General features: G+C 41.2%; 1 protein-coding gene across 3 annotated transcripts in view; it reads left to right on the forward strand.

Annotated features, from left to right (window-relative positions):
- The window catches only part of FMN1 (formin 1), a 402,553-nt gene that overhangs the window by 354,251 nt on the left and 23,263 nt on the right, over positions 1-25,039 (forward strand). For all 3 annotated transcript variants that reach the window (XM_059372455.1, XM_059372453.1, XM_059372454.1), the window contains 2 exons: positions 17,441-17,492; positions 22,505-22,654. In XM_059372455.1, the coding sequence (XP_059228438.1) occupies positions 17,441-17,492; positions 22,505-22,654 (202 nt within the window). The remainder of the gene's footprint in view (positions 1-17,440; positions 17,493-22,504; positions 22,655-25,039) is intronic.

A 25,039-nucleotide genomic window follows, 5' to 3' on the forward strand; every position in this document is an offset into this window, starting at 1 on the left:
TGATAACTTGGGGTGATAATTTTTTTTAAAAAAATCAATGGATCCACAGAACAGTAAAATAGACATCGCTGAAAACAAATTAGTGAACACAAAGATAGATCAAGTCAAGGGAATCTTCTAGCATGAAGAGAAGCATGGAGAAATGCTGAGATATAAAAACTGTATTTAGGAGTTTAGTCTATTTAATCCAACATCTACTTAATACAAGAGAGAAAGATACACTCAACCATATGAAATTACTTCTAGAAATGAAGAGCAAGACATTGCGTCTTTTATTGAACGAGCCCCTCACGTACCAAATGCTAAATGCCCCTGTGTACCTACTATTAACTCCTTATAACCAAATTTGAGAAACAATATTGGGAAAAATTCTGAGGGTGAAATAACACACTTCTCAGCAGCAACACTGGGTACAAGAAAACAATGGAACATTAAGTGGAAAATTCTGAAGAAAAATATTTTTCAAACTGGAGTTCTACATTTAGTCAAACTGTCGTGAAAATGAAAGGGAAAGGTGAATTCTTTGGAGACACTCGGAGTCTAGGAAGCTGATTATTCATAAATCCTCTCTTGAGGTTGTACTCCTCCAATAAGAAAATGAATCCAAGAAAGAGTAGCAAATGTGCAGTGAACAAATAAATTCATAAAATGATGCTTAAATATTAGTCATAAGGACTTTTTTTTTTTTTTTTTTTTTTTTTTTTTTTTGGTCCTCTGGAATCTTCTGATCCATAGTCAGACGCATTATCCATTGTGCCACTGGCCCTGTGCTTTTTTTGGTCATTTGGAAGTAAAATTGCAGATGATAATAAACTTGGGATGTAGCATGGAATGCGGTCCTGGGGGAGAGGGGGGGATTTTTGGTGGGTAGGGGAGATTTGTTGGGGGGAGAAGCAGGCCATTCTTCCATTGCTCAGAGTCAGGGTATAGAGCTATAATTAACTCCATAGATATTCTCATCGCAAATATATGTGTTACGGGTGTTGAAACTTAAACGTATTCACAGATAAGAAAGTAAAAATAATCATTTTCAAAGCAGTAAAGGAAAAATGAAGCCAAGGCAATTGGTGAATCAAAATCAAGGGAAGGAGGAATGGGAGGTAGCTAGAAAGCCTAGTAAATAAAAATGAAAAAATAAATATGAGGGAGATATATCCAAATACATCTGTAATCATGACAAACACGAACCGGTCAACTTGATCCAGAGATAGAAAGCTCTATCCCGGGCAGCGTGAAGGGAAAAGAAATAACATGTTTAAATGTGACAGAGGACAAGACAAAACTGCCATTATTTGCATACTCTGATTATCTTTTAGAACATCAGTGCTGTTTGAACAGTGCTTATCCACTCCCCCCTGCAAAAGAGAGTCCTACCCCACACAATGCCAAATGATTCATGACCTAAATATAAAAAGACAAAAGGAAAAAAATGTATGTATGCATGTATGTGTGTATATGTGTATTCACACACACACACATATGAAGTATTTATTAACTACTTCAAAATTAAATTTATAAATGAATCAGATATCATAAACTAAGTCAAAAGACAAGCAAAACTGAGAGGAAAGATATTTGCAATATAGGCAGTAAGGATGTGATTTGCAAAAATTACCGAGTTTGGTATTGTCAGTTATTGACTGTGAAAAATGGAAAATGTAACTCTCACCACGGAGGACTATGTGACAGTCTCCTCTAAAATTAAAGCCATGCCTCCTTGATGAGCAAGCAAGTGTTACTTCCATAGGTCTGACTTAGAAAAACCGTGCGCATTTGCACGGGGACACTCAGGAGAAGTTCTGGAAGGATATACCTCAAATTGGTAATAGCAATGGAGTCTGGGGAGAGGATGAGGATGTGTGTTGGGGAAGGCAGAGGGTGGGGTGCAGAGGGCCACTGCTGAAGGCTTTCTCTGTGATGTTTCGTAGTTTTACAGGAAGAATGCATATTACCTAAAGTAATTAAAAATGAACTTTTCAGAATCCTCAAAGGTGGGAATTTTATATTCAGTTTTGCAGTATTCAGAATCAAAGCCTCTTCCACCGCAGTTGCAAGAAAAAGGGGCTTGTCTTGTCATACGGGGTTCCAGGTGGACCCCCGTGTTTATGTAATTATGAATTTCTGCGACAGTGCTCACTGGCTACGTCAGAAGAGTTTTTAGATGAAGATGAAATTTATATACACCCTTCACATTGTCTTGATGGATTTTTGGCTGGAAATTATCTGCGTTTATCTTTAGGCCTACCAATTTTAAATGTTTAAATATCTGTAATTTTGTTGTTGTTGTTGTTTAACGCTGATGTGGTTGGACTTAATTTAGCTCACCATTTGGGATGGTGAAATCTTAAAAAGTACATCAAAGGGAGATTATTCTTTCCAGTCCTGTTTCAGGTATGCAGAAAATGGTAGGTTATGCACTTGAGTTCTTAACTTCTTTATATAAGTGGCATTAAACCAGCCATAAAATAATTGCCAATGATAACAGCATTGTTTCACTGAGCTTTTTCTTCATGACTCTGAGTCATTTGTCCTCCTCAGAATGAGAAGTGTCTTTTTTTGTTTGTTTTTGGGGGTTTGTTTTTTAAAACTAGGTTCTAAATATCCAACTCGTGACCATATTTTTCTTCTGCGTTGGCTTTTTTTTTTTTTTTTCTGTCAGTCATTATATTTCTTTAGGAAACTTCTTTAAATTTTTTTAAGGGAAGCAAAGCTAGCAAAGAAACAGATGTATCCCATATAAAATATGCAATAAATCTTGTCCCACAAATTCTTTGCTCTGAACTTTCTGACAGAAACTGTCAAATATCCACTTTAATTCAGGTATAAAATGTTCACTCCGTGTCATGGCGCCAACAGCCATATGCCAGAATAAAGTTAGTGACCAGCCATAAAAACAGCAGCATAAGCACCTTTGAAAAGGTGCAAGTCATCGTGGGTGAGAACGAGCCATATAAATCCATGGGGAATTAATCTCGGCTTTGCTACTATCCTGCTGCGCATTTACAATGCAGGAGTAGTAATACTTTTAAAAGGAGAGAGAATAAGAGAGCCGTGTGTACACCTAATGAGCTTGTGGGAGGGGAGAAGGTGGTTCATGGATCAGAAAGCAATAGCTTTTCCTCCCCCTCCTCGGAGCTCTGGAATCCCCTTGAAGAGGGCAGATCCGAGCCTGAGTTGAACATGTGGGGTGGTTCTTCAGCCTTGCATTGCCTGGCTTCGCAGATCATGTGAAACCAATCTCCCCGAAGGGCAATCACAAGAAATGACTTCAGCTTCATAAATCATTGTTATCATCCCACAGGAGGAGGTAATGCTATGGTTTTTCTCCAGTAAAACATTTCAAGCCTCTGGTTTCAGGAGCTCTTTCTTTCCTTCCTTTCTTTTCTTTCTTACTTTTTCTTTCTTTCTCTCTCTCTCTTCCTTCCTTCCTTTCTCTCTTTCTCTCTCTCTCTCTTTCTCCTTGCTGAAATCAACTTTATGCCATTTGCACAACTAGCTTCAGGTTCATGTCTGAAGGAGACAGTGGTACTTCTCCAATTTACCTACTATTTGAATGTTTCCTCCTCTCTCCAATTTTATGCATGAGGCGTGTGTGTGTGTGTATGTGTGTGTGTCATATATTCAGAGAGCTCACACTTACTTCCAAGCATATATTGACCCTCAGTATTTTTTCCTCTTAAAGATATTTTCTTTATCTTGTATTTTCCAAATACAGGACAGATATATTTGGTTTAAGCATAGTGGAAAGAAATTTTAGCTTATTTTGCATCATAGGACATGATCTTAACACTTGTGGCCATCTAAAACATTTCTAAGCTACAGAAAGCAGAAAACTGACGGGTAGAGAAACAGATTATTTCCAAGTTGAATCAAAAGATAAAACTCCAATTTAATTACATATGATAATACTTTAATAGTCCTTCATAACCAAACGTTTCTCTCCCACAAGATCTTATTGAAGAAATGTTGTCAAAAATTATTTTGAAATGCTTTCTTGGGATTCTAAAAAATTAAAATATTTGAATAGATTTCATACCCACTTTGAAAGAAAGGCTTGTTTTTCAATAATTCTTTTCAGTCATTACCAATTCAATGATAAATGATAAATTGTCCTTAAAAGTATTCATTTGAAAGTTGACGTAGGCTTCAACACATTAAATGAAAAAGCAAGAAACTGAATTATACATTCAGTATGACTTCAACAATAAAAAACAGCACAAATGGCTTTGTGATTATAAACAAACACCTACCTTTATAGAAATGAGTCAAAATATTAGCAGAGGCCATTACATAAGAAGAACTTCTGCACTGTGTTTATGTTTTTTCTTTTTTTCCCCCTCAGATGTCCTCCCATGAGGAGTTATTTTAAAATCTGGGGGAAATTATAAAGATTCAACAAAAGGGGAGGAGGAGGAGGATGACAGTTCTTGGTGAAAGTGGACTCCAAAGGTGCCACCTCAAATTCTATTAAACTCACCATCAGCACGTTTACCCCAGCAGACTTACAAGTATAGCATGGTCAGTTTGAAAACCAAACCTCGGGGCGCCTGGGTGTCTCAGTGGGTTGGGCCTCTGCTTTCGGCTCAGGTCATGGCCTCAGGGTCCTGGGATCGAGCCCCATCAGGTTCTCTGCTCAGCAGGGAGCCTGCTTCTCCCTCTCTCTCTCTCTCTGCCTGCCTCTCTGCCTCCTCGTGGTCTCTCTGTCAAATGAATGAATAAAATTTAAAAAAAAAAAAAAGAAAGAAAGAAAACCAAACCTCATTTCTTTGTCTCTTTTTACTGACTTGGATAACGATGGCTTCTGCTAATGGTCCTTCTACATAACTTCTACTGGCAGAGCAAATTCAGCATGCTTTCATGTAGGAAATATCTCCTACACTGTCTTCTCTGGGATTCCCAGTTCTCCCAGTACTTTCCTTTCTTGGACACATCTCCAGAGAAACAGACTGTCACTACCTTCCCTGCAACTAGATTCTTGGTGGCATCACAACAATTGAAGTTCGGGTAATTTTTTGGTACCATTTCTAGCGGACCAATTTATGACAAATTCTTGACCCTAAGAAAGAGAATCAGATAAAGTATTTTGATATTTGGAGCAATAACAGCTATCAGGATGGTTAAACTTTTTTCAGTTCTTCGTTCCCCTATAGATCTGGTTTCCCAAGTATACTTAGTCTTTGCCAGGGTTCTAAAAGAAGACTGGTTTAAGGATAACAATGGGCATTATGGGATTACTTATGGACCTTCCAATGGTCCATTTCTTTTCATGATTAAATATCTGAATACTTATTTTTCCAAAGGGAGAGTTCCAATTACCTAACAAATGTCCCTTGCTGCAAAGGTACAAGTGGTGCCGTGTAAATAAATCTAGATGAAGAGGAAATCTCCTTTGTAAAGATATGGGCACGAAGTACTATTTTATCTGATGTATCAGCATGGCTCCCCCCCCTTCATTTTTGATTACTTAAAATCAATCTTAATCAGTTAAGCTCTCTGACCATGCATATAACAGCTTTTATCCGCATTTTCATCTTTATAATGTGATTAAAACCATTCTTCATATCATATATATTCCTGAACAATTCATTAAGAGATGTAGGATGGTAACGCTATGGAAACTGTAAAATTTACATTTGTGAGTGTGTGTGTGTGTAAGATACAAATAAAGGGCTTTAGGACTTTAATGTAGGTGGTTAGGCCTTTAAATTTAAGTTTTCAAATTCAAAATTTAAATTTAAATTTTCAAATGCTTCTTTCTCCATTTATGACTTCTCTCATTTTCTATGATGATATGACAGTTTTAGAGTTTTTCAGCAGGGACACATGGAGAATAACAGTGGGGTATAGTGAAAGCTATAGTGAGTAAGGGCACAAGTTCTTTTGGCCCCAAACCAGTTAGATGACCTTGGGCAAATCACTCACTTTCAGTGTGCTCAAGTGCTCCTTCCAAATAACATTGGTCATTTGTTTTTCTAATTATATTAAATGATGCTAGCTCTTCAAAAAAAAAAAAAAAAAAAACAATGAAAAACATGTGAAAAACAAAAAGCCTATATCAACCAGGGAGGCAGAAATAGCAACTGTGATATCTTGGTATATTACTTTCTGGTATTTTTAATAGATACATAACTTATTTCTGCGATATACATTTTACCATAATTTCAGTCACACCGTATTTCCTGCTGTCCTTTGAAAACTCAATTTGTGGGATATTTGGATCTAGCACGTTTGCTTCAAGTCTCAGGAAGCTTACTGTAAGGACAGACACGTTCCTCAAGAAGGAAGAGGGTGCTCAACTACTCAAGATCAGTCTCACGGGAGCCTAAGAAAAGCTGAACAAGCAAACATCACTAGACAACTGAGAATTGTTGTGGTAGTGGTTGTGATGATTGCAATAATGATCATTTACTGAATACTGTGCCAAGTACAATGGCTGAGCACCTTACCAACATCTCATTTAAGTATTACAACCTCGGGGCGCCTGGGTGGCTCAGTGGGTTAAGTATTACAACCTCTAATATAGGTCCTATTATTACCTCCATTTATAGATTAGAAAACTCAGTGTTAGCTGAGTGAACCAACTTGCCCAAGGCCAACAGCAGGAAAGTCATGGAGCAATCTGAAGCTTTGCTTCCACTATTATCCACAGTGTAGAACTCTGATACGAGTTGGAAGGGTAAAATAATTGTATTAAACTGTTTCATCAGCAACTGATCAGCGAGTGGGTTGACTGTCCTCAGATCCCATTAGCTATGACTGGTGGGCTGAAGGGGTCACAGTTCAGTACACTGTCCTAGTATCATAAAATCCAATATTCACTTATTCAGTCCCCTACTATTTAACTTCACTCACTTATAAACTAGAGCATGAGAGGTTTACACCGGGCAGTTTTGTAGGTTTCTTCTAGCTGGTTCTCAGCTAGAAGGTTCATTTTATCCAGTATACAGATGGACAGGTTGAGAAATAAAGAATCAAGCGATTGCTCTCAATAACGGACAGTCAACAGAGGCTGTTATGGGAAACCCAAAGAAACACTCAGGGCCAGTTTTTTCCATTTGTTAATGCAGTGCTTAAAGAAATACCTGTTGAAAATCAAGTATTGAAATGCTATGAGGGGCGCCTGGGTGGCTCAGTGGGTTGGGCCTCTGACTTCAGCTCGGGTCGTGATCCCAGGGTCCTGGGATCGAGCCCCGCATCGGGCTCTCTGCTCAGTGGGGAGCCTGCTTCCTCCTCTCTCTGCCTGCCTCTCTGCCTACTTGTGATCTCTGTCTGTCCAATAAATAAATAAAATCTTAAAAAAAAAAAAGAAAAAAGTAAAAAAAAAGTGTTTGAAATGCTATGAAATAAAAAATCGACCTTTGCTTTGGAGGAGCTCTACTTTAAATCAGAAAGAAAAATGAGCCTGGAGCCTGTTACCATATTGCTCATCAACCTGCCTATAAATTCAGACTAGCAGGGCTTTTGTAGTCGTTCTCACCAACCAATGAAGCAACAAATTACTTCCTTGTAAACACTAAGTTTGTAGTCTCGAATGCTAAGCATTTTGAATCTAAATTTTTTAAAAAGCACAGTCCATGCCTTCCAGAAATAATTATACATCTTTAGGCTAGTGCTAATATCAAGATAGGACAGAGTTGTTTGGGAAAGGAGAATTTCTTTCATTGTCAATATACCTGCAACTTATCACCAAATGGTTACTTAGAACCCTGTGACTCTGAACCCCACTGTCTTTGAAATGTCATCAAGGTGCTTGATGAAACAAAATGCGGACGGCCCTCTTATGAATCTTGCTTCTTTGAAATTCCTAAGACTTTCTAAATGATGATTAATTTGGTGTCCTTTCCCTGAATGATGAGACTACAGAATTCACACTATCCCTACATGACCTTTAAAAAATTCTAAAGTATTGTGGAAGGGATACACCTTCCCACTGGGAATGAGATGCCAGGGAGACAGGACAGACACAACAGGAAACTGGAGTTATATGAGTTCTCTAAGTGAAAATTATACTTTATGTTTGTTTAGAAGTATTTGTGAAGAAATAACTCCAGTGGGGCACCTGGGTGGCTCAGTGGGTTAGAACCTCTGCCTTCGGCCCGGGTCGTGGTCCCAGGGTCCTGGGATCGAGCCCTGCTTTGGGCTGTCTGCTGATGCCCAGCAGGGAGTCTGCTTCCCCCTTGTCTCTCTGCCTGCCTCTCTGCCTACTTGTGATATCTCTCTATCAAATTGAACAAAAAAAAAGGGAAATAACTCCAAGTAAAAACATTTTTCTTTTTTTTTTTTTTTTTTTTAAGATTTTATTTATTTATTTGTGAGAGAGAGAGAGTGAGAGTGAGCACAGGCAGACAGAGTGGAAGGCAGAGTCAGAGGGAGAAGCAGGCTCCCTGCGGAGCAAGGAGCCCGATGTGGGACTCGATCCCAGGACGCTGGGATCATGACCTGAGCCGAAGGCAGCTGCTTAACCAACTGAGCCACCCAGGCGTCCCAAGTAAAAACATTTTTCAAAAGAGATGTCACTTCTATTAATGCTGACAAATTAAAGGTATATATGGGCCTATAAGATGAAATAACATGGAGAATTTCAGGCCCTGTTTGAGAATGCAACCACCTGACTCCCATTAATGTTAATGAGCCTCTCACTGGATCATTCTAAAATTTTACCCCCATGGACTGCTTTAAAGCATCAAGAGTCAGGAAATTTAGAATGAAAGCTGAAATTCCATCTTGGCACTTTCTCTCTGATGTATATACTTGTATGAAAAATGTGCAGTGTGGTGCAGCTTCAAGATACCACCTAAGTTTTTGAGAATTCTAGAGAAAAATATAGCTTGTTGGGGAGCAGCAGAGAACATTGGAAATAACCAGATTATGAGTCAAGAGACCTGAATGCAGGAAAGTCATTTCATCAACTTGGGTGTTTCACTTTCTCATTTCTATAACAAATTGCTGGACTAGGTTGTAGTCCAACCTATAGTACCTACTACAACCTAGGTAGGCAGGCAAGTTGCCTGCAACTTGGGCCTCTGACTTCAACCTAGGTTGTAGTAGGTTATAGATTATATTGCCTGACAAACTTTCTCAAGTTCTCAAGTTTCCTGTTACCTGATAGAATTGTAAATGGAAATAATGTTTACTTTGTAATAATTACTATAGAGAACAAACCAGAAGCATAATCTGATGAGCACTTGGAATTATACTGTGATCTCTTCAACTATACTCCTCACCTCCACAAATAATGATTACAGTCATCCCATAATATAAAAGAATCATATAGTTTTTTCATTATAGAATGAGAGAGATTTTTCTAATCCAAATTATTATACCAGTAAGATATTTTATGAGGTATTTGAAAATTATGCCTGAGTTGTGAAATATAGGAATGGAAATGACGTAAGATCGTAAGTCACTTGCAAGCTTGATTACATCTGGACTCCGTGTTTTCAACCATTTATGAGAGAATCAAGCCCTGTTGCCCCAAGGCCATCATTGTGTGTAGTAGACTGACATCCCCCTACCATCTAGAATGGGGCTATTTCTGTGCATATGAAATGAGGGCGACTGAGAGAATAGTTGGTCAAATCCCCGTCCATATTCTGCGGCTCAGATGAAGAAAAGCTCCAGGTGCCCAAGTTAGATGATACCAGTATTTAGTTTTTCTTTGATGCCCATAAAAATAATCAGTTCAGTGTCGTTAAACAGGCAATTGAAAATGGCCAATAAAAATGGCAGAAAAGATGAGCTCTAGAAAGTCTGATTTAACACAGGAGGATCCTAACTTAAGCATCAGCCCAAAGTTTGGACTAAATGACTTTTAAGACTCCTTGCAACTGGGTTCCTTTGATTTTATGACTCTAAAGGCCTCTTCAAGGTCTTTGGATACAATGTCTTTTGCTTAGTACTTTCATCAAAAGCCTGAGTTTCACTCTACTTTAACCTTAGACAGGTGACCTGGAAATCAAATCATACCCAGATACTGGGAAGCTTGATAGTATGCCTTTACCCAACCTCACACCAGTTTACACAGGAATTCTCATGGATGGCCCCTTACGCTCCTCAGCGTTATCATCCAACTCATTATTTGCAAATGTCGTCTATGACAGACCAGAAATGATCCTCCTTCTAATTTAACCACCAGCAGGAAAACTTAATAAAACAAGTTTAGAGAGGAGGATAGCATCCTTCTTGGGCAAGCATACCGAGAGGAAAAATGCAAACATAAGACATCTCCCCCCATAGCTCAGTGGTTCCACATACGAATATCTACCCCCCTCCCCCACAAATGTTAAAAAGTCACCCCTCTTTCTGGTGTCAGTGTGCTGTTCCCTCTTTTGCTGAAAGCATTCTTTTCTCCTGGAAAGTGCATGACAGGGTGATTTTCTAAGCAATGAAAAATGACTGCATCAGATGGATAGCACATGAAGTGGAGTGCAGTCCCTTTGTTTCCTTGTCAGTATCACCTGGTTCCTCTATTTGTAGAGCTGCCATAAAAACAGCTTCTTTACTGTGCGTCCTGTTGGTTTATACCAACCATGTCAGGTCCATAAACCATGGGATATTAAAGTGTAATAGACTGTGTAAAGAATACTGGGAAGATATTCCAACCTTTATCCCTTGCCCTCACTCCACACTTAACCACCTCCCAGATGGGTATCCATAAATATGACTTAATTATGTTTGGCATAAAACCCCCACTTTCTTTGAAGAGTGATGTCCTTCTCCAGCCACTTTCTGTGCATGAATACCACCCTCCCCTCTTGAGCATAAAACTTTGAATATTTTGGTACATTTAGATGACAAGGGCTGTTCATGGTCTGAATACTTTCTCGAAGTGACATTCATAAAAACTTAACACTTTTCACAATAACTCTATTTTAAAATTATATTATGATACCAACAAAATTCAAGGGTCAGTGTTCTTTGTATATGCTATCATTCTAAATAAGATCCGGATGAAAACCAGTACTCTCTTACATTTGATTTTATTAGACTCTCTTCTACTTGGCTGAAAAAAAGAAGACAAAGATTAGAAATTGCTGTGGTGGGAAATGGGCTCTGATCCCTCAGTGGGGAGGTAATGAGCAGGGACTTTGGTCTGCTGGTGTGGGTCCCTTGTTGTCACTTGATTCACCCTGTCAAGTAAGTGGAGTTACTTGCAAGACATTAAAGTTGAGAGATACAGATTTATTACTCCATTATGAAATAGATTTTGGTTGCTGCCCTCAAGAAGCACCAAGTCTGCCAGCAAATCAGAGAAGCAGGCTGCCAGCAAATAATATCAATACTGTGCCCCACATACGTGAACACAATGTTGTGGGAACTATGCAGAAAGAGCCATTCACCACTCAGTGAAGGAAAGACCCCATGGAGGTCTAATGAAAGACGTATCTTTTTCAAGCTTGGTTTTTTTTAAAGGAAGATGAGACATTTACAATGGGGGTGTTTGGAGAGGAGAAGGAAGGGAGGAGGAGGAATTCAGAGCAGAAGAAACAGCGTCCCTAAAAAAAAGGTACAGGAAACCAGGTTGAGTGGGTGGGAACAGCAAGGAGTCCCACTTGCCAGGAGCATGGTGGGTGTTGTGGGAAGTGGCAGGAGCCAGGTTGTGAAGGGCTTACTATGCAACATGAGCATACTTCATCCTGGAAAGAGAGGACACTAATGAGTGCACAAGCACAGCAGTGGCATAGTCCAGTTTGCCTTCTAAGTTGGCATTTCAGGTGCAATGCTGAGAACTGGGTTTCCGGTGCTATGCAAGGAACCTGTTAGAGGTCACAGAGCCTAGAGGTTAAAGAAGGATTCTTTGCTCTCAAAAACTACCTTTTTTAAACTAGACCCAAGTCATTATCTTTTATGTAGTATGTGAGAGATGGTTCACTTAATCAGGCCAAAGAATGAGAACTCAACGATGATGAAATGGAAAAAATCATAAGCCCCTCACAACTTACCCCCCTGACTCCCAGGTAAATTTGCAAAATTATAAGTCAGTTTCTGTCTTTCCTTCCTAAGGATTAAATAAGACCCAAATGGGCAGCAACAGCAAATAAAATGACTTTAGGTCTGACATAGGAAACACCCTCCCGGAAACAAGACTTAGGCGCCCTGGTAAGGTCATCAGCTTTGTGAGTGAAATGTGAAAATAGTGAGGGTCTGACCTGGAAAGGATCAAAGCAAAATTATCCTCTACCGAGGGTGGTTGTAGACATTCTTAAGAAAGAAAGGAACAGGAGTTCCGGGGTGGCTCAGTTGGTTAAGTGACTGCCTTCGGCTCAGGTCATGATCCATGGGGAGTCTGCTTTTCCCTCTGACCTTCTCCCCTCTCATGCTCTCTCTCTCTCTCAAATAAATAAAATCTTAAAAAAAAAAAAGAAAAAAGAAAAGAAAGGAATGTTTGATTGAAATTTTGTATTACTAATCCAAAGTCAGAGAGCTAGAATAATGACTACCAGCATTCGCTTCTAGCCAATGAAATAATAAATGGCCGCCATTTTTTAGTGCCGAGAGTAGTTAGTCGCTATGTTAACCTCTCATATTCGGTACCTCCAAGAGTCACAATCACCTTGAAGGGTAGATCTTATCATTCCAGTTTTATGGGTAAGGCTCAGAGGAGTTAAGTGACTTCCCTAAGGTCTTTAAGTTAATGAGTGATAGGGCACAAATTAACCCAGACCCACCTGAAACAAAGCCCAACTTCCTTCCACTATGCTATACCTGCATTTAACTTGGTCAAAACAGCCATGCCACTGGAAGCTTGAACTCCCAGCAATCTCAACAGGACATGGAGCCCTCAGAGGTTTGACTGCAGAGATTCTGATTCAAGTAAGCACTGGCCCCTTTTCATGTAGCCTTCATATTTTGGTGCACCTAGACACTACCATCTTCATTTTGCAGAGATGGAAACTGAAACGTGCAGCTTGGCCATGCCACTTAAGTAGCAGAGCTGGGCTTGAAAGTTGGGGTTTAAAAGTTAACTACGCTGAATTCTGCCTCACTCATTTCGCCACAGTACTGAAGAGTTTCACACTGGTTATTATGGGGTAACATTATGATAACTAATGAGACAGTGGCTATCAGTGAACCAGGAAACAAAATTCCAAGGTGTTAAAGCTTTACACAAAAGCAAATGGTCTTTATTCAGTAAAGGCTCATTAAATATCTCTAAAAAAAAAAAAAAAAGAAAGAAAGAAAGAAAGAAAGAAAGAAAGAAAGAAAGAAAGAAAGAAAGAAAGAAAAGAAATACCTTCCAAAGAAGTCATGTTGCTTTCTCTCTGTGACACAGAATTATGAAAAGTATTGTTCTTTAAAGGAGAGAGTTGAAGTTTAAGAAAAGCAACACAGTTCTACCAATTACAGAAAAATTATAGTATGTGTAGGGAGGTCATCAAGCAAAATTGCCACTCACCCTTCTCCAAAGACTGCCAGAAATTCACCATCATCACAGTGTCTCCACAACCTTGATACAGAAGTTCAGAAGACAGAGTTGATGTGAAAATTCTCATTTTTAGTATTCTGATTTGTTTTTCTTATTGCATTTATTTTCTTAAAATGTGAGAGTGTCATCATCCTAAGCAATTACTTTATTCCTCTGATTTGTCAGATCATCATACTTAACTCATTGCAGATAGTGAGACAGCCTCTTGTGCCAGAAAGAGAAGAGAGAAGGGCAAGGTTGGGGATGCCTGTGACTTTTATACATCCCCTGGTGCCATGTTGGTTTTATCTGTCAACTTCTCCAAATCTAACTCTTCTAAGAAGCCTCCCCTACCCCCACCACACTCATAGTAGGAAATGTAAGCTAAAAAGGAAACACCTGAATGCTACTGTCCGTGTAGCTTTGCAGAATAGAAGACTAAATCCCATAGATAAAGTTCAGGGCCACTTCTAGTAAAAGCTGTAAGGTAAACACTATTTGCACTTAAGACTTGTCATCTTCCATTTAGACACTGTCACCCTTTGGGGTGCCTAGTATCTATGTGGCATACCGTGGCTGTCCCTGGCACCCTAATTCAAGAATCCACATGAAGTATCCTATAGGCAACAAGCCATGCTCTAGAAATGTTTGTTGCTACCCCTTACCAAAAATCACTCACATTGGATCTTATTCTCTCAGGTTTAAATGCCTGTCTTCCCCAATTAGAATGAAGATTCTAGAGGGACCTTTGCTTTCTTCACTGGGGGATCCCAAGCATCTAGAATAGGGTCTGGCACATGGAACAAAAGAACAAACCCACCTACATCATTGTGTCTTTTGCTACTAAGGGTTTAAGTCAGAGCTTGCAGAACCCGATATGGCCAGCAGGAATGTTCCCTTTGTCCTATAGTATTTAAAAAAAAAAAAAAAAAAATTTTTTTTTTTAAAATTTGGGACCATTCATTTAAAATTTTAGCTTCTCTGAAAAAGGTGGAAGATCTGGTACCAGTGTTAAGTGCCTTCCCTCCCTTCCATGCGGCAAGGCCTTCCCATTTTCCTGCCACTGCCTCTTGGCTTCCCTACGCTGAGACTGTCAGTTCCAGCATCGAGACGCAAAGGATAGAATTTTAAAATGTAAGGATTCTTCTGCTTGGCCTACAGTTGCGTTATATGCTGCTGACACTAGAATTTGAGTTTGTGACTCCAATCTTTAAACATTTTCCTTCCAGGTAATGTCTTTTTGTTTGGCTTAGAGCACTATGAAGACTGAAATTGTATAATGATATGACCGGAAATGTCACACGTTTTGATGGAACAAATATTTTAGGCTGGTAGAGCTTCCACGTCACACCATGGAAGTGTCTGCCTTTTCTATCTGTAAATAGGCCCTTTGCTTAGGGAAAAATTAATATCTCTAGGTTCTTCTCATTTTCTTGAAGGTTCTCTCCTCCTAAGCCTTCAGCCCTGTGGTATGCATTGGGCCTCTTGGTAACACCTCTTTTTACATTTTGAATGCTGCTTTTTTCCCAAATAACCGTATTTAGAGAGCTATTCCAAAATCTTATTGAATGGTTAATTACTTGTAGAAAGGGTATTTCTCGTCAGTGAATTTATATGCAAAGACAGCTTGACTACGGTCTACTTCCTGCCTGGAAGTAGCCAGTTAGAAACCACCAGGGAGAACAGCAAAGGTGCTCCAGGACAAACACTCAAGCCTCAAAGGAATTTTTCCTTGTGTTTGGCCATGCACATAATTAAGAATCACTGGCTAAGAACAAACTACTTGTTTGTTTCCCATTTTGGAGGACTTGTCTTTTAGCAGAGACTTGGTCTCTTCTTTCTGTCTGACTGGCTAAGGAGACTAATTCACAGAGACCCCCACTAGGAGGATGGGGGAAATGATACTTCAAAAGATGACCAAAACTATGATTTTACCTAAAGTGGTATCTTTCTCAAAACAGAATTATTGTAATATTAAAAAAGTCATTTCTGCTCATTGACATTTACGGGCCTTGGAGGTAATAGTATGCAACTTCAGCCTGACATTCTTGTTTAGTCTATATTTGTATTCTAACTATCAAGTTTTATGTTTAGGAAACCTAGTATCTTTCTTTCTAAACAACATTTGTCCAATATATGCATTTTTCAACTAAAATAAGTTATTTTATAGGCACTCTTCCCGTGTTTAAGGCTCAGCAGAAAACAAGCCAGAGGAAGTTGCTTCTCTCCGTGAGCTTGCATGCAATGGTCATATAATAAATGCATGAGAAAACGAATAGTCTACCAGGTAGATAGAGGCTGAGCGGAAAAAAAGGTAACATGTAGAGATTCAGAGAGTTGGGGAAGAGGACAGGGATGTGTAGCAATGGTCAGAGAGGGTGATATCTGAGCTGAAACCTGAAAACAGGAAGGGAGCCAGTATGCATAGACAGTGGGCACGGTGCAGCAAGTACAGAAGACCCCCCAGTGCGCGTGCTCAATGTGCTCAAGTATCAGTAAGTCTGTAAGGCAGAAAGGCTGGGAAGGAAGTAGTGTGAGAGAGAGGAAGTGATGTCAAAGAGGAGTCAGGGAGCAGACCTGCAGGGCCTCAGGGGGCATTTGAAGATGTTAGCAGTTATATCAAGGGTGACGACAGGCCTTTGGAAGGTTTTGAGCAGGGGAGTAACTTCATAAAATTGACTTTTAAAATCAGTGATGAAGTTAATGATGATGATGGGGTATTAATAATACCTTTCATGCCATTCATTGATCATATATTGTGTGCCAATCCCTTGATGTGCCTTATGTCATTTAATCTTTGTAACGGCTGCATGATGGTAGTCACTGTGGCTGTTCTTATAGGGCAGATGAGTCAATACTAGGCAGGTGGTCATGAATAACTTGACCACTGTCACACAGGCCATACATGGCAGAGCTAAGCTTAGCAAAATACTGCTATTTTTAAATCCTTTAATATGGGGTGTCTTGGTGACTCAGTCAGTCAAGCGTTTGCCTTCAGCTCAGGTTATGATCCCAGCATCCCGGGATCAAGTCCCAACTCAGGCTCCTTCCTCAGCAGGAACCCTACTTCTCTGTCTCCCTCTGCCCCTCCCCACTGCTTATTCATGCTCTCTCTCTCTCTCTCTCAAATAAATAAATAAATCTTTTTTAAAAATCCCTTAATATCTTTCATGAAGTTTCATGTCATAGGCTGTGGTAGATATGACTGACTTTCTTTTCCTGTTCACTTGATATCATTGTAGCCCTAAATGAAAGGAACCTTAAGCCTTATATAGATAATGACTTGCCTACTTTTCTAGATATTTTTAAACTGAAGAAGTGTTATTATCATGTATAATAGTATTATTTTCTGATTAGAGAGAATGATATGTAAAAGCACCACCTAAAAATGAAACCTCCTAAATAAATATTGTTCCTACAGAACACTGGTTCTTAATCTATAAATTCAGAGCTGTATCACAGTATCATGGATTTCCTTAGTAGTCTTAAGTATTTTTTTTCTGAGAAAGGAGACCATAGGCTTCACCAGACTGCTCTCTGTGTGTAGAGACATTGTGTGCAAGGGTTCCAGTGAATTTTTTTTGAACCCAAGCAGAACTACTGTAAAAGGTTCTGGGTTTCTGATGTTTGGGGTTGGGGGGAGAGTGCCAAGTACATGCCAAAGCTCACCAAGAGGCTAGCCATAGCTGGGGTGACCACCTGTACCAATCTGGTCAGAATTGTTCCAATTTATGTTTTTGTACTGATGTAATTATTAGTTATCACCTTCTCCACTCTCAAGAGTGTCCCAGTGAGAACAGTAAATTATATGGCCACCATTAGCTCTCGCCATTCTCAAGAAAGCGGGGGGGGGGGGGCGGGTGTGGAATATAACCAGTTGAGAACTCTCTCCATCCAGGGCATCTGGTAGGGGCTGCCAACCCCTGCATTCAGAATTATTTTGACAACACATGGGTGTAACCAAAGTTAGAAGATGACACAAAAGATAGGATGGAAGAAAACACTGTTTTAGTAATAATTAATTCTCTTTCACAGCCAAAAAAGAGCATAAAATGGAAGAAAGTCACTTGGAGAATGCACAGAAAAGGTAAGTGGCTCTGACATGGCCTTAGTCCTTTCTTTGCCTAGCTGTTCCTTTTTATGATTGTTATTTTTCAGTGTGGTCAGATTGCTCTGCAACCATCACCACCATCTATCTTCAGAACTAACTCATCTCCAAATGGAGCTCTGTACCCATTAAACCAAAACTAGCCTCGTTCTCCTCCCCCACCCCGGCTCCTGGTAACTGTTTTTCTACTTCCTGTCTCTGTGACTTTGACTACTGTAGATACCTTATATAAGTGGAATCAATACAGCATTTTTAAAAAAGATTTTATTTATTTATTTGGCAGAAGTCACAAGTAAGCAGAAAGGCAGGCAGAGAGGGAGGGGAAAGCGGGATCCCTGCTGAGCAGACACACACACACACACACACACACACACACACCCCACTGTGGGGCTTGATCCCAGGACCCTGGGATCATGATCTGAGCTGAAGGCAGAAGCTTTAACCCACTGAGCCACCCAGGAGCCCCAACACAGCACTTTTTTAAATTTTATGACTGGTTGATTTTACTTAGCATTCTGTCTGACTAGCCATTCTTTTGGCCCCATTTGTTGAGATCCATGAGCAGTTAGATTCTGTCGGAATCTGAAGGGAAAGCTCTATGATGAGACTTGGAAATATTTCTCCTCAGAGAGCACAGAACCATTCAGAAGTGAGTGACAAGCATCGCGTCATGATGCGCTCTGCCTCACAACAAATTTCTCTGTTCCTCGGCCACGTTATGGAAGTTAGGAACAATGTGATCCTTCCCAGGATTACAACTAGATTAAACCAATTATGCAAATGCCTACAAGACTTATTATTGTGTCTTTCCTCAGATCTGAGAGGATACGGTAAACAGGGGGCAAGTGGGAATGAGGGTCTTACTTTGTATCTAAAAAGAAATTGGAAGAGACCTCAGAATTCTTCTGCCGTACCCTCACCCACTTCAGGCCTCTTCTTTGCTCTTCTCTTTCTTATTAGAGAGCAGAATGGAACCATCCAGTTCACCCAGTAATCAGTGGCTCTGGTCTCTGATAAAGGCTTTTATTTTTGTCAGATGACCAGGTCAGTCAGCTTGGCAATGCCTCCACTCTTAAAAGGGTGAGTGAAAATATACTGAAGCATTCTCATCTTCAGCACAGAGAACACTGATACATGGTGCTGGTGCCAATTCGAGAAGTATTAGAACACTCAGTGAGAGGTAGGGGTAGGAAATAGCCTAGAAGGACGGCGAGCTTTATAGATCTCTGAAGCAAGGAGTTCATTAAATGCAAATGAACAAACTCCAGAAACCAACCATTTCCTCCTGTCTAGCCACAATTTCCAAGAGTTCTGAAAGCCTATAGACCCTGCTGTCCGATCAGCTTTGATGGGTACCAACAACTTGCCCTGCTTCCAACTACCAATCAAATTCAAATGCAGATGAAAGTGAACTCGAGGCAAATCCTGCATTTTTAAGTGCAGACATGTTCTTGAGTCAGGATATATCATCTTGATATATCAATCAATCAAAACAAGCAATCAACCAAGCAATCAAAACACATGATGATGTTCTTATATTTTTGTGCCCCTCGGTCAGCCTTATCCCTATATTAAGTTTTCCCTTCCTCCTGTGGAAAGCAAATACGTCCGTGTTCCAGAAGAATAGTGAGTCCAGCAGAGACCATCCACAACGGCACACTGCTGCCGGGCCAAACAGAAATTTGGCTTTCCAGGGCGGATGTCAACTTTCTAATATTTCTTCAAGATTCTTGCTTAAGGAAAAAGGGGGGCCAACATTCGCGGGGCCAGAGCTGCTGCTGTGCATTAGCTATGCTGAGGGGGCTCATAAATTTTAGTTGTCAGTGTTTTCCGTGACTTTGTGGTGAAGGTAGTGCAGCTTTCATGTCCTAGATGAAATATGTTAGATCCCATCTTTAATGTAGAAGCCACAGTTGTTTGCCTGCACTTTTTAAGGAGGCTGGTGGTCAATGTTGCAATATTTGTGTGAGATTTAGTAAAGTCTTCTGTTTTGTTCTCAAGAGAAACAATTTACTCTGAGGCCACGGCATGTTTGCTTTTCCTAAGCAGTTTCTAGAGGCGTGTGTGTGAAACCATAAGGGGACACGTCCCGCTCTGGCATCTCCACACACAAAAGTAAAACAGCTCACGTCGCCACAGGCTCTTCAATAGTGTCGTTGTCTGTGCTTTAAAAATATTTAGCTGAATGAAAAAGATAGAAATCAGACAAGGAATTGGCGGGGGGGGGGGGGATAGGGGAGGGAATAGATCGAAGAAAAGAAGTTTTATGGAACCTAACAGATGATTAGAAATCAGTCATATAAAAGTTGGAAGCTATTTGAGAGTTACCTGCTGAGAAACAGAAATTGCAGAAAGCACGACAGCCCCTTTGTCCATTGGAAAATGGCTGTTAAGTATCATCAGATTTCAGGAGGACAGTAGTCTGGACCTTATGAAGCAGTTGTAGACTCATATTCTAGCCCTTTAGCTCCTCCTTGAACAAAGGGATAACCCTGAGTTCAAATAAGGCCCATCTTTGTCAAATTTGCAGAGTGCCAAAGCCAGGCCACCCCCGGGCCTGTGTTTGCTCTGGTTCTTCTGAATTCACTTGCATTCTTAGTTTTTCAAACATACCAGGGGCGGGGGTGGGGGGGGGTGCGGTGGCAGGAGAGGGGGCATGCTGAAATTCACTATTTCCTTTAGTCTCTGCCCCGTGCAAGCAGTGCCTCCCAACCCCCAGGAGGAGAGGTGGTGAGCATTTAGGGTTAGCGCCAGTGCAGGCTGGGAAAAGTGAGGCCTCCAGGATGTTGACATGCTTTTCTGAAGCTCTGTGATAACGCCCAAAGCGACCCTGGCATTTGCAGCATCTGGGTCTCAGGATCGAGAGTCCAGACACCGCCAGAGGTGCTGGGGTGACCCGTGAGGCACAGTGACCAGAGTTCCTGCCCTCTTCACTATATCCTGCTAGGAAGTCCTCTGCTCCTCTGAATAAAAAGAGGGAAAGACTCTCTCTTCTCTATTAATGCACAAGCATGGGTGTTTCCATATCAACCATAAGGAAGAGAAGAACGATGATGATGGGCTCTACCGAGGGGCACCTGTGTCTAAAGTGGAAACCGAAAGAAAGAAAGAAAAAAAGGAATAAGACTTTTATTTCCTAAACGCCTGTGTCGATGAGCACGAGCGACAGAAGGGTGGAGTGGATAAACGATTTCCCTGAGAATCAGGGGACACGAGTGGTGGGCCCAGCTCTGCCCCCGGATAAAGTCATTCAATCTTTCCAGGTCTCTGTTTTCTCATCTCAGACATGAGAACCTTAGACGACTTGGCCTATAAGTCCGCTCCAGTTCTGAAGCCCCGGGATTCTGTAAGAAATTCACAGCCTGTTCCTGTCAGTTACATAACCCTCTACGGGTGTGTTTCCACGCCACAGTCAATATAATTTTGCTTGTGAATGAAACATATGCCATAGAGCGTACATTGGGTTTTATCAGTATTTTGACTGCCACACAGTTAGGAGTCGCCTGATAGTGCGACTTTTCTTCCATTAATGGTTTTGTTCCAAATTATGTATGTTGGGAACTATAAGAGAGTCCCTTAAGGAATTACCGCAGTTATTGCCTTTCTCTGCTTATACACTTCCAGTCTTTTAATAACTAGGAGCCAAAATTCCCTGGCCGGTAGTTTTAATTTGCATTAAGAACAGATTTATTATTTACAGAAGCACCAAGAATTTATGGGACTCAGAGCTGCAGCTCCAGCTTGGATCTCACCTAATCATAGCCATGGAATCAATTAACAGTTCATCTGTGAAATGTGATAAAATCTTATGAGATTCATATTGCCCAATAATGGAGAACGAGATGAAAGTATTCTCCGTAATAGTGACGGGGCTTCAGGGTTTTACAATTGCCATTGAATGGAGCTCCATTAGAAACTCAGGATTCAGGATGGCCACAAAAAAAAAAAAAAAAAAAAAAAGGAAAAAGAAAAAAAAAAAACGCTGTGTCTGAACAGATGATAGAGCACTGAGTAGTAAACGTGGCCAGCCATTCCTGCTTTGATTAGTTTCCAACACCCCAGAAAAAAGGGCCATTTATTTAAGTGTTCTTGCTCCTGGCAAATGAGCTTGGGAGGCTTTGGGTGGGTGGAGGTTGGGGGTGGGGGACTAAGCACAGAGCTATAAATTGCTACAAAGCTAGCCCCTCCAAGAAGGGCTGCTTGGGAGGCCTGAGCCGTGTGTGTGCAGTGAGCCTCTCCATGGGGTAGGTCAGGAGATTCTCGGGGCTATGCCTGAGAATCGACTTTGGAAAACCTGGATTCTTTTCTGGCCAGTTCAGAGATTGTCTTTCCAGGATCAAAGATGGTTTTGCACCCAAACCTTAACGTGCCTTCTGTTATACCTCTTTCTATGTATGCATCAGTGGTTTCTATTTTTGTAGTGTATCAGGCTTTAAAGTGTAACCTTCTCGGAGATCATCTGCTCTGAGTCTCCTGTCTCATTTCACCCTCAAGGAAACCAGAGTCTGATGCTGAGTGATTGACCTAAGGTCACAAAGCCAGCGGATGGCAGAATGAGGGTAGAATAGTCTCTTGATTTTCCGTGAAGCGCTCAACAGAGTACTTATTCCCGATGGGCTGTCTAACTGACCACTGCGAAGGCTGCAAAACCAGAATATCATCACCACATGAAGAGCTAGTAAATGACGTGGGTTTGAGACGAAGTCAAACTCCTAGCTTTACCAGCGCACCCCCCTAGAGTCAGAGATGCTCATGTTCATACATGTAAGGTGTGACCAGGAGTATCACATTGAATTTCCTGGGGAAGTGGTTTAACCAAACAGGTTTTCTGAGGCTCAGGATAAGCCACAGTCACTATGCGGGCTGGGCTTCTGTCTTAGAGAATGAATACGTGGGAAACACCCCCCGTGACCCGGCCCTGAGGGTGTGGACAGTTTCTCACCGCCCTCGCGCCCACCTCACTCTGTTTTTTTACCCCCTACCTGTTGCAGTTTTGAAACGACGGTAGGATATTTTGGGATGAAGCCAAAGTCCGGTGAGAAGGAGATCACACCCAACTATGTGTTTATGGTGTGGTACGAGTTCTGCAGCGACTTCAAGACCATTTGGAAGCGGGAGAGTAAAGCTATATCTAAAGAAAGGTAAGGTTCTGATGGCATCATCAATACCCGCTTCAGGAGTCCAGGAAACTGCCTTGTCAGACCTCACCAAGGGAGCACATTTCACACGCATCAGGGTTTTCTTTCAGATCAAGTGGCCACTGAGGAAAGATTATTGCCTGAGGGCTCACGGGGAAATCTAGGGGAGGCGTGCTGTCGCACAAGCAGATAGCTCACGTGGTCTGATAAGTTACACTTTCTTAACCCCTTCCAATTACTAGCTAGTAAATGAAAGGGGAGCTGTGCTAATTTGCAACAGATTGCTTCTCTGTGTATTTTCACGTTGGCCCAGGCTAAATGAGGCAGCCTTGCTGTCGCAGACAGTGCAGACAAATAAAAGTGAATGCTTTTCCCATTAATATACTGAACTTGCATCAAAAGGAAATCTCAGAGACTCGGGCCACACTTAACACAGTGTTGAAGCCCCGCTCTGGATTTACAGCGCGACTTCTGACTCCTCGTATCCTGCTGAGGACATCAAACTGCTTGCCGCTCAGCCTCATTGCAGCCTCCTGATTTTATTAGTCGTGGGTAGAAGAAAAATCTCCACTTGAGTATAGGGAGAGAGAGAGAGAGAGCTCATTCTGCTTAGAAAGAGACTAAATTTGGCCCTGCTTATCAGAAAAAAAAAAAAAAGCATTTCTGCTGGATCACTGTTTTGATCAGGTCACCACTGTTCTACAAAGGGTATCATGCATTTAAACTTCAAAAAGGTCTGGGTGTACTACCGCCGCAGAACAGATGTATGAGAGTGTCATTCAAAGCGGAGGAGAAGGAGACCAAAAAAACGTCTACAAATTAAGGGAAATGGTTTATCCAACTATAGCACCCATAGCTCACTAAACATTGAGACCTGGAATTCCGTAATTCAGTATTTTTGTTCTTGTGATTAGAGAAATGGCATATACCTAATATGTCTATGTGCATGTACACACATACTATACAGTAATACATTTCACCTTAAAAAGCTATTTTTGAAAGGATCCATGTTTAGAGGTTTTTGACCCAGTATTCCCAAGTATCTAATTATTACACTCGGGGACTTTTTTCTTAAAAAGTCTGCTTCCCCCCCCCACCCAACGATGTCAAAGACCTTTAAAAAATGCATATCAGGGGGTCCCTGGGTGGCTCAGTGTGGTAAGCCTCTGCCTTCGGCTCAGGTCATGATCTCAGAGTCCTGGGATCAAGACCCGCATCGGGCTCTCTGCTCAGCAGGGAGCCTGCTTCCTCCTCTCTCTCTCTGCCTGCCTCTCTGCCTACTTGTGATCTCTGTCTGTCAAATAAATAAATAAAAACTTTTTAAAAAAATGCATATCAGCATTTCTCTCCACCACTTCTTCTTTGAAAACATGGGAATTAAAGTGAGTAGATCCATTATATAGATACAGTGAAGCAAAGGAAGAGTTGTGACATTGTTAACGAAATAGATTATTAATAATAATGTGGAGGACGGGTGTCTGGATGGCTCAGCCAGTCAAGTGTCTGCCTTCAGTTCAGGTCTTGTTCCCAGAGTCCTGGGATCAAGCCCCGCATCAGGCTCCCTGCTCAGCGGGGAGCCTGCTTCTCCCTCTGCCTGGTGCTCCCCTGCTTGTGCTCTCTCGCTCTCTGTCATAATAATAAATAATTAATTAATTAAAATCTCTAAAATAATAATAGTAAGGAGGAGGAGGAAAAAACCCTAAAACTTTTGGTACCTGATTTCTTGCTCTTGCCCTGCGGTTGCCTATTTGGTCTTTTCAGCTATCTTAAGCTCCTGTGGCACAGATTCTATTCAGTGAGCCCCAAAGGAAAGTGATAGAGCCCATCTCCTGTCCCTCTCCCAGGGAAGCAGCTCGCCAGGCAGCTCTCCACACCCATACCCGAAGGCCAGACAGTCCCTTGGTGCGTCCTGCATGGACAGCCTTTGCGTAAGATCTCATGACTCAGATTTTGAGCATCACCCTCAGTGAATTTGCTCTTCTAGTTGGAGCCCAGAAAAATGGTCCGGGGGGGGGGGAGAAAGAAAGGGTAATTAACTGCTTTTCAGTTTAAGAATCGTCTTTTGAAATACTGAACTGTAACCCACATTAAGGCGTTATCCCCCATCACAGAAGTCCGAGCAGACGAACTGTGAGTCTGCCATGGCAGTGGGATCCACCCAGCCTTCCTTCAAAGCGCTGTTCCCTGCTGACCACCAGCCCGTCCAGCACGGCTTCCTGGGTGCAGCTGGTGAATTGCCTGCTTCACACTCTGTAAACCAACACCTTTCAAGGGTCATGACTTCACAAGACCCTTCTCAGTTCTCCTCATTTAGCAATTTCAGGGGTCTCTCCATTCCAGCCATGCTTTTGCGAGATGGATCACCAAGGTTGCCAACCTAGAAAAACA

The sequence above is a fragment of the Mustela nigripes genome, chromosome 13 (assembly GCF_022355385.1).
Source record: "Mustela nigripes isolate SB6536 chromosome 13, MUSNIG.SB6536, whole genome shotgun sequence".
NCBI classification, from domain to species: Eukaryota; Metazoa; Chordata; class Mammalia; order Carnivora; family Mustelidae; genus Mustela; species Mustela nigripes.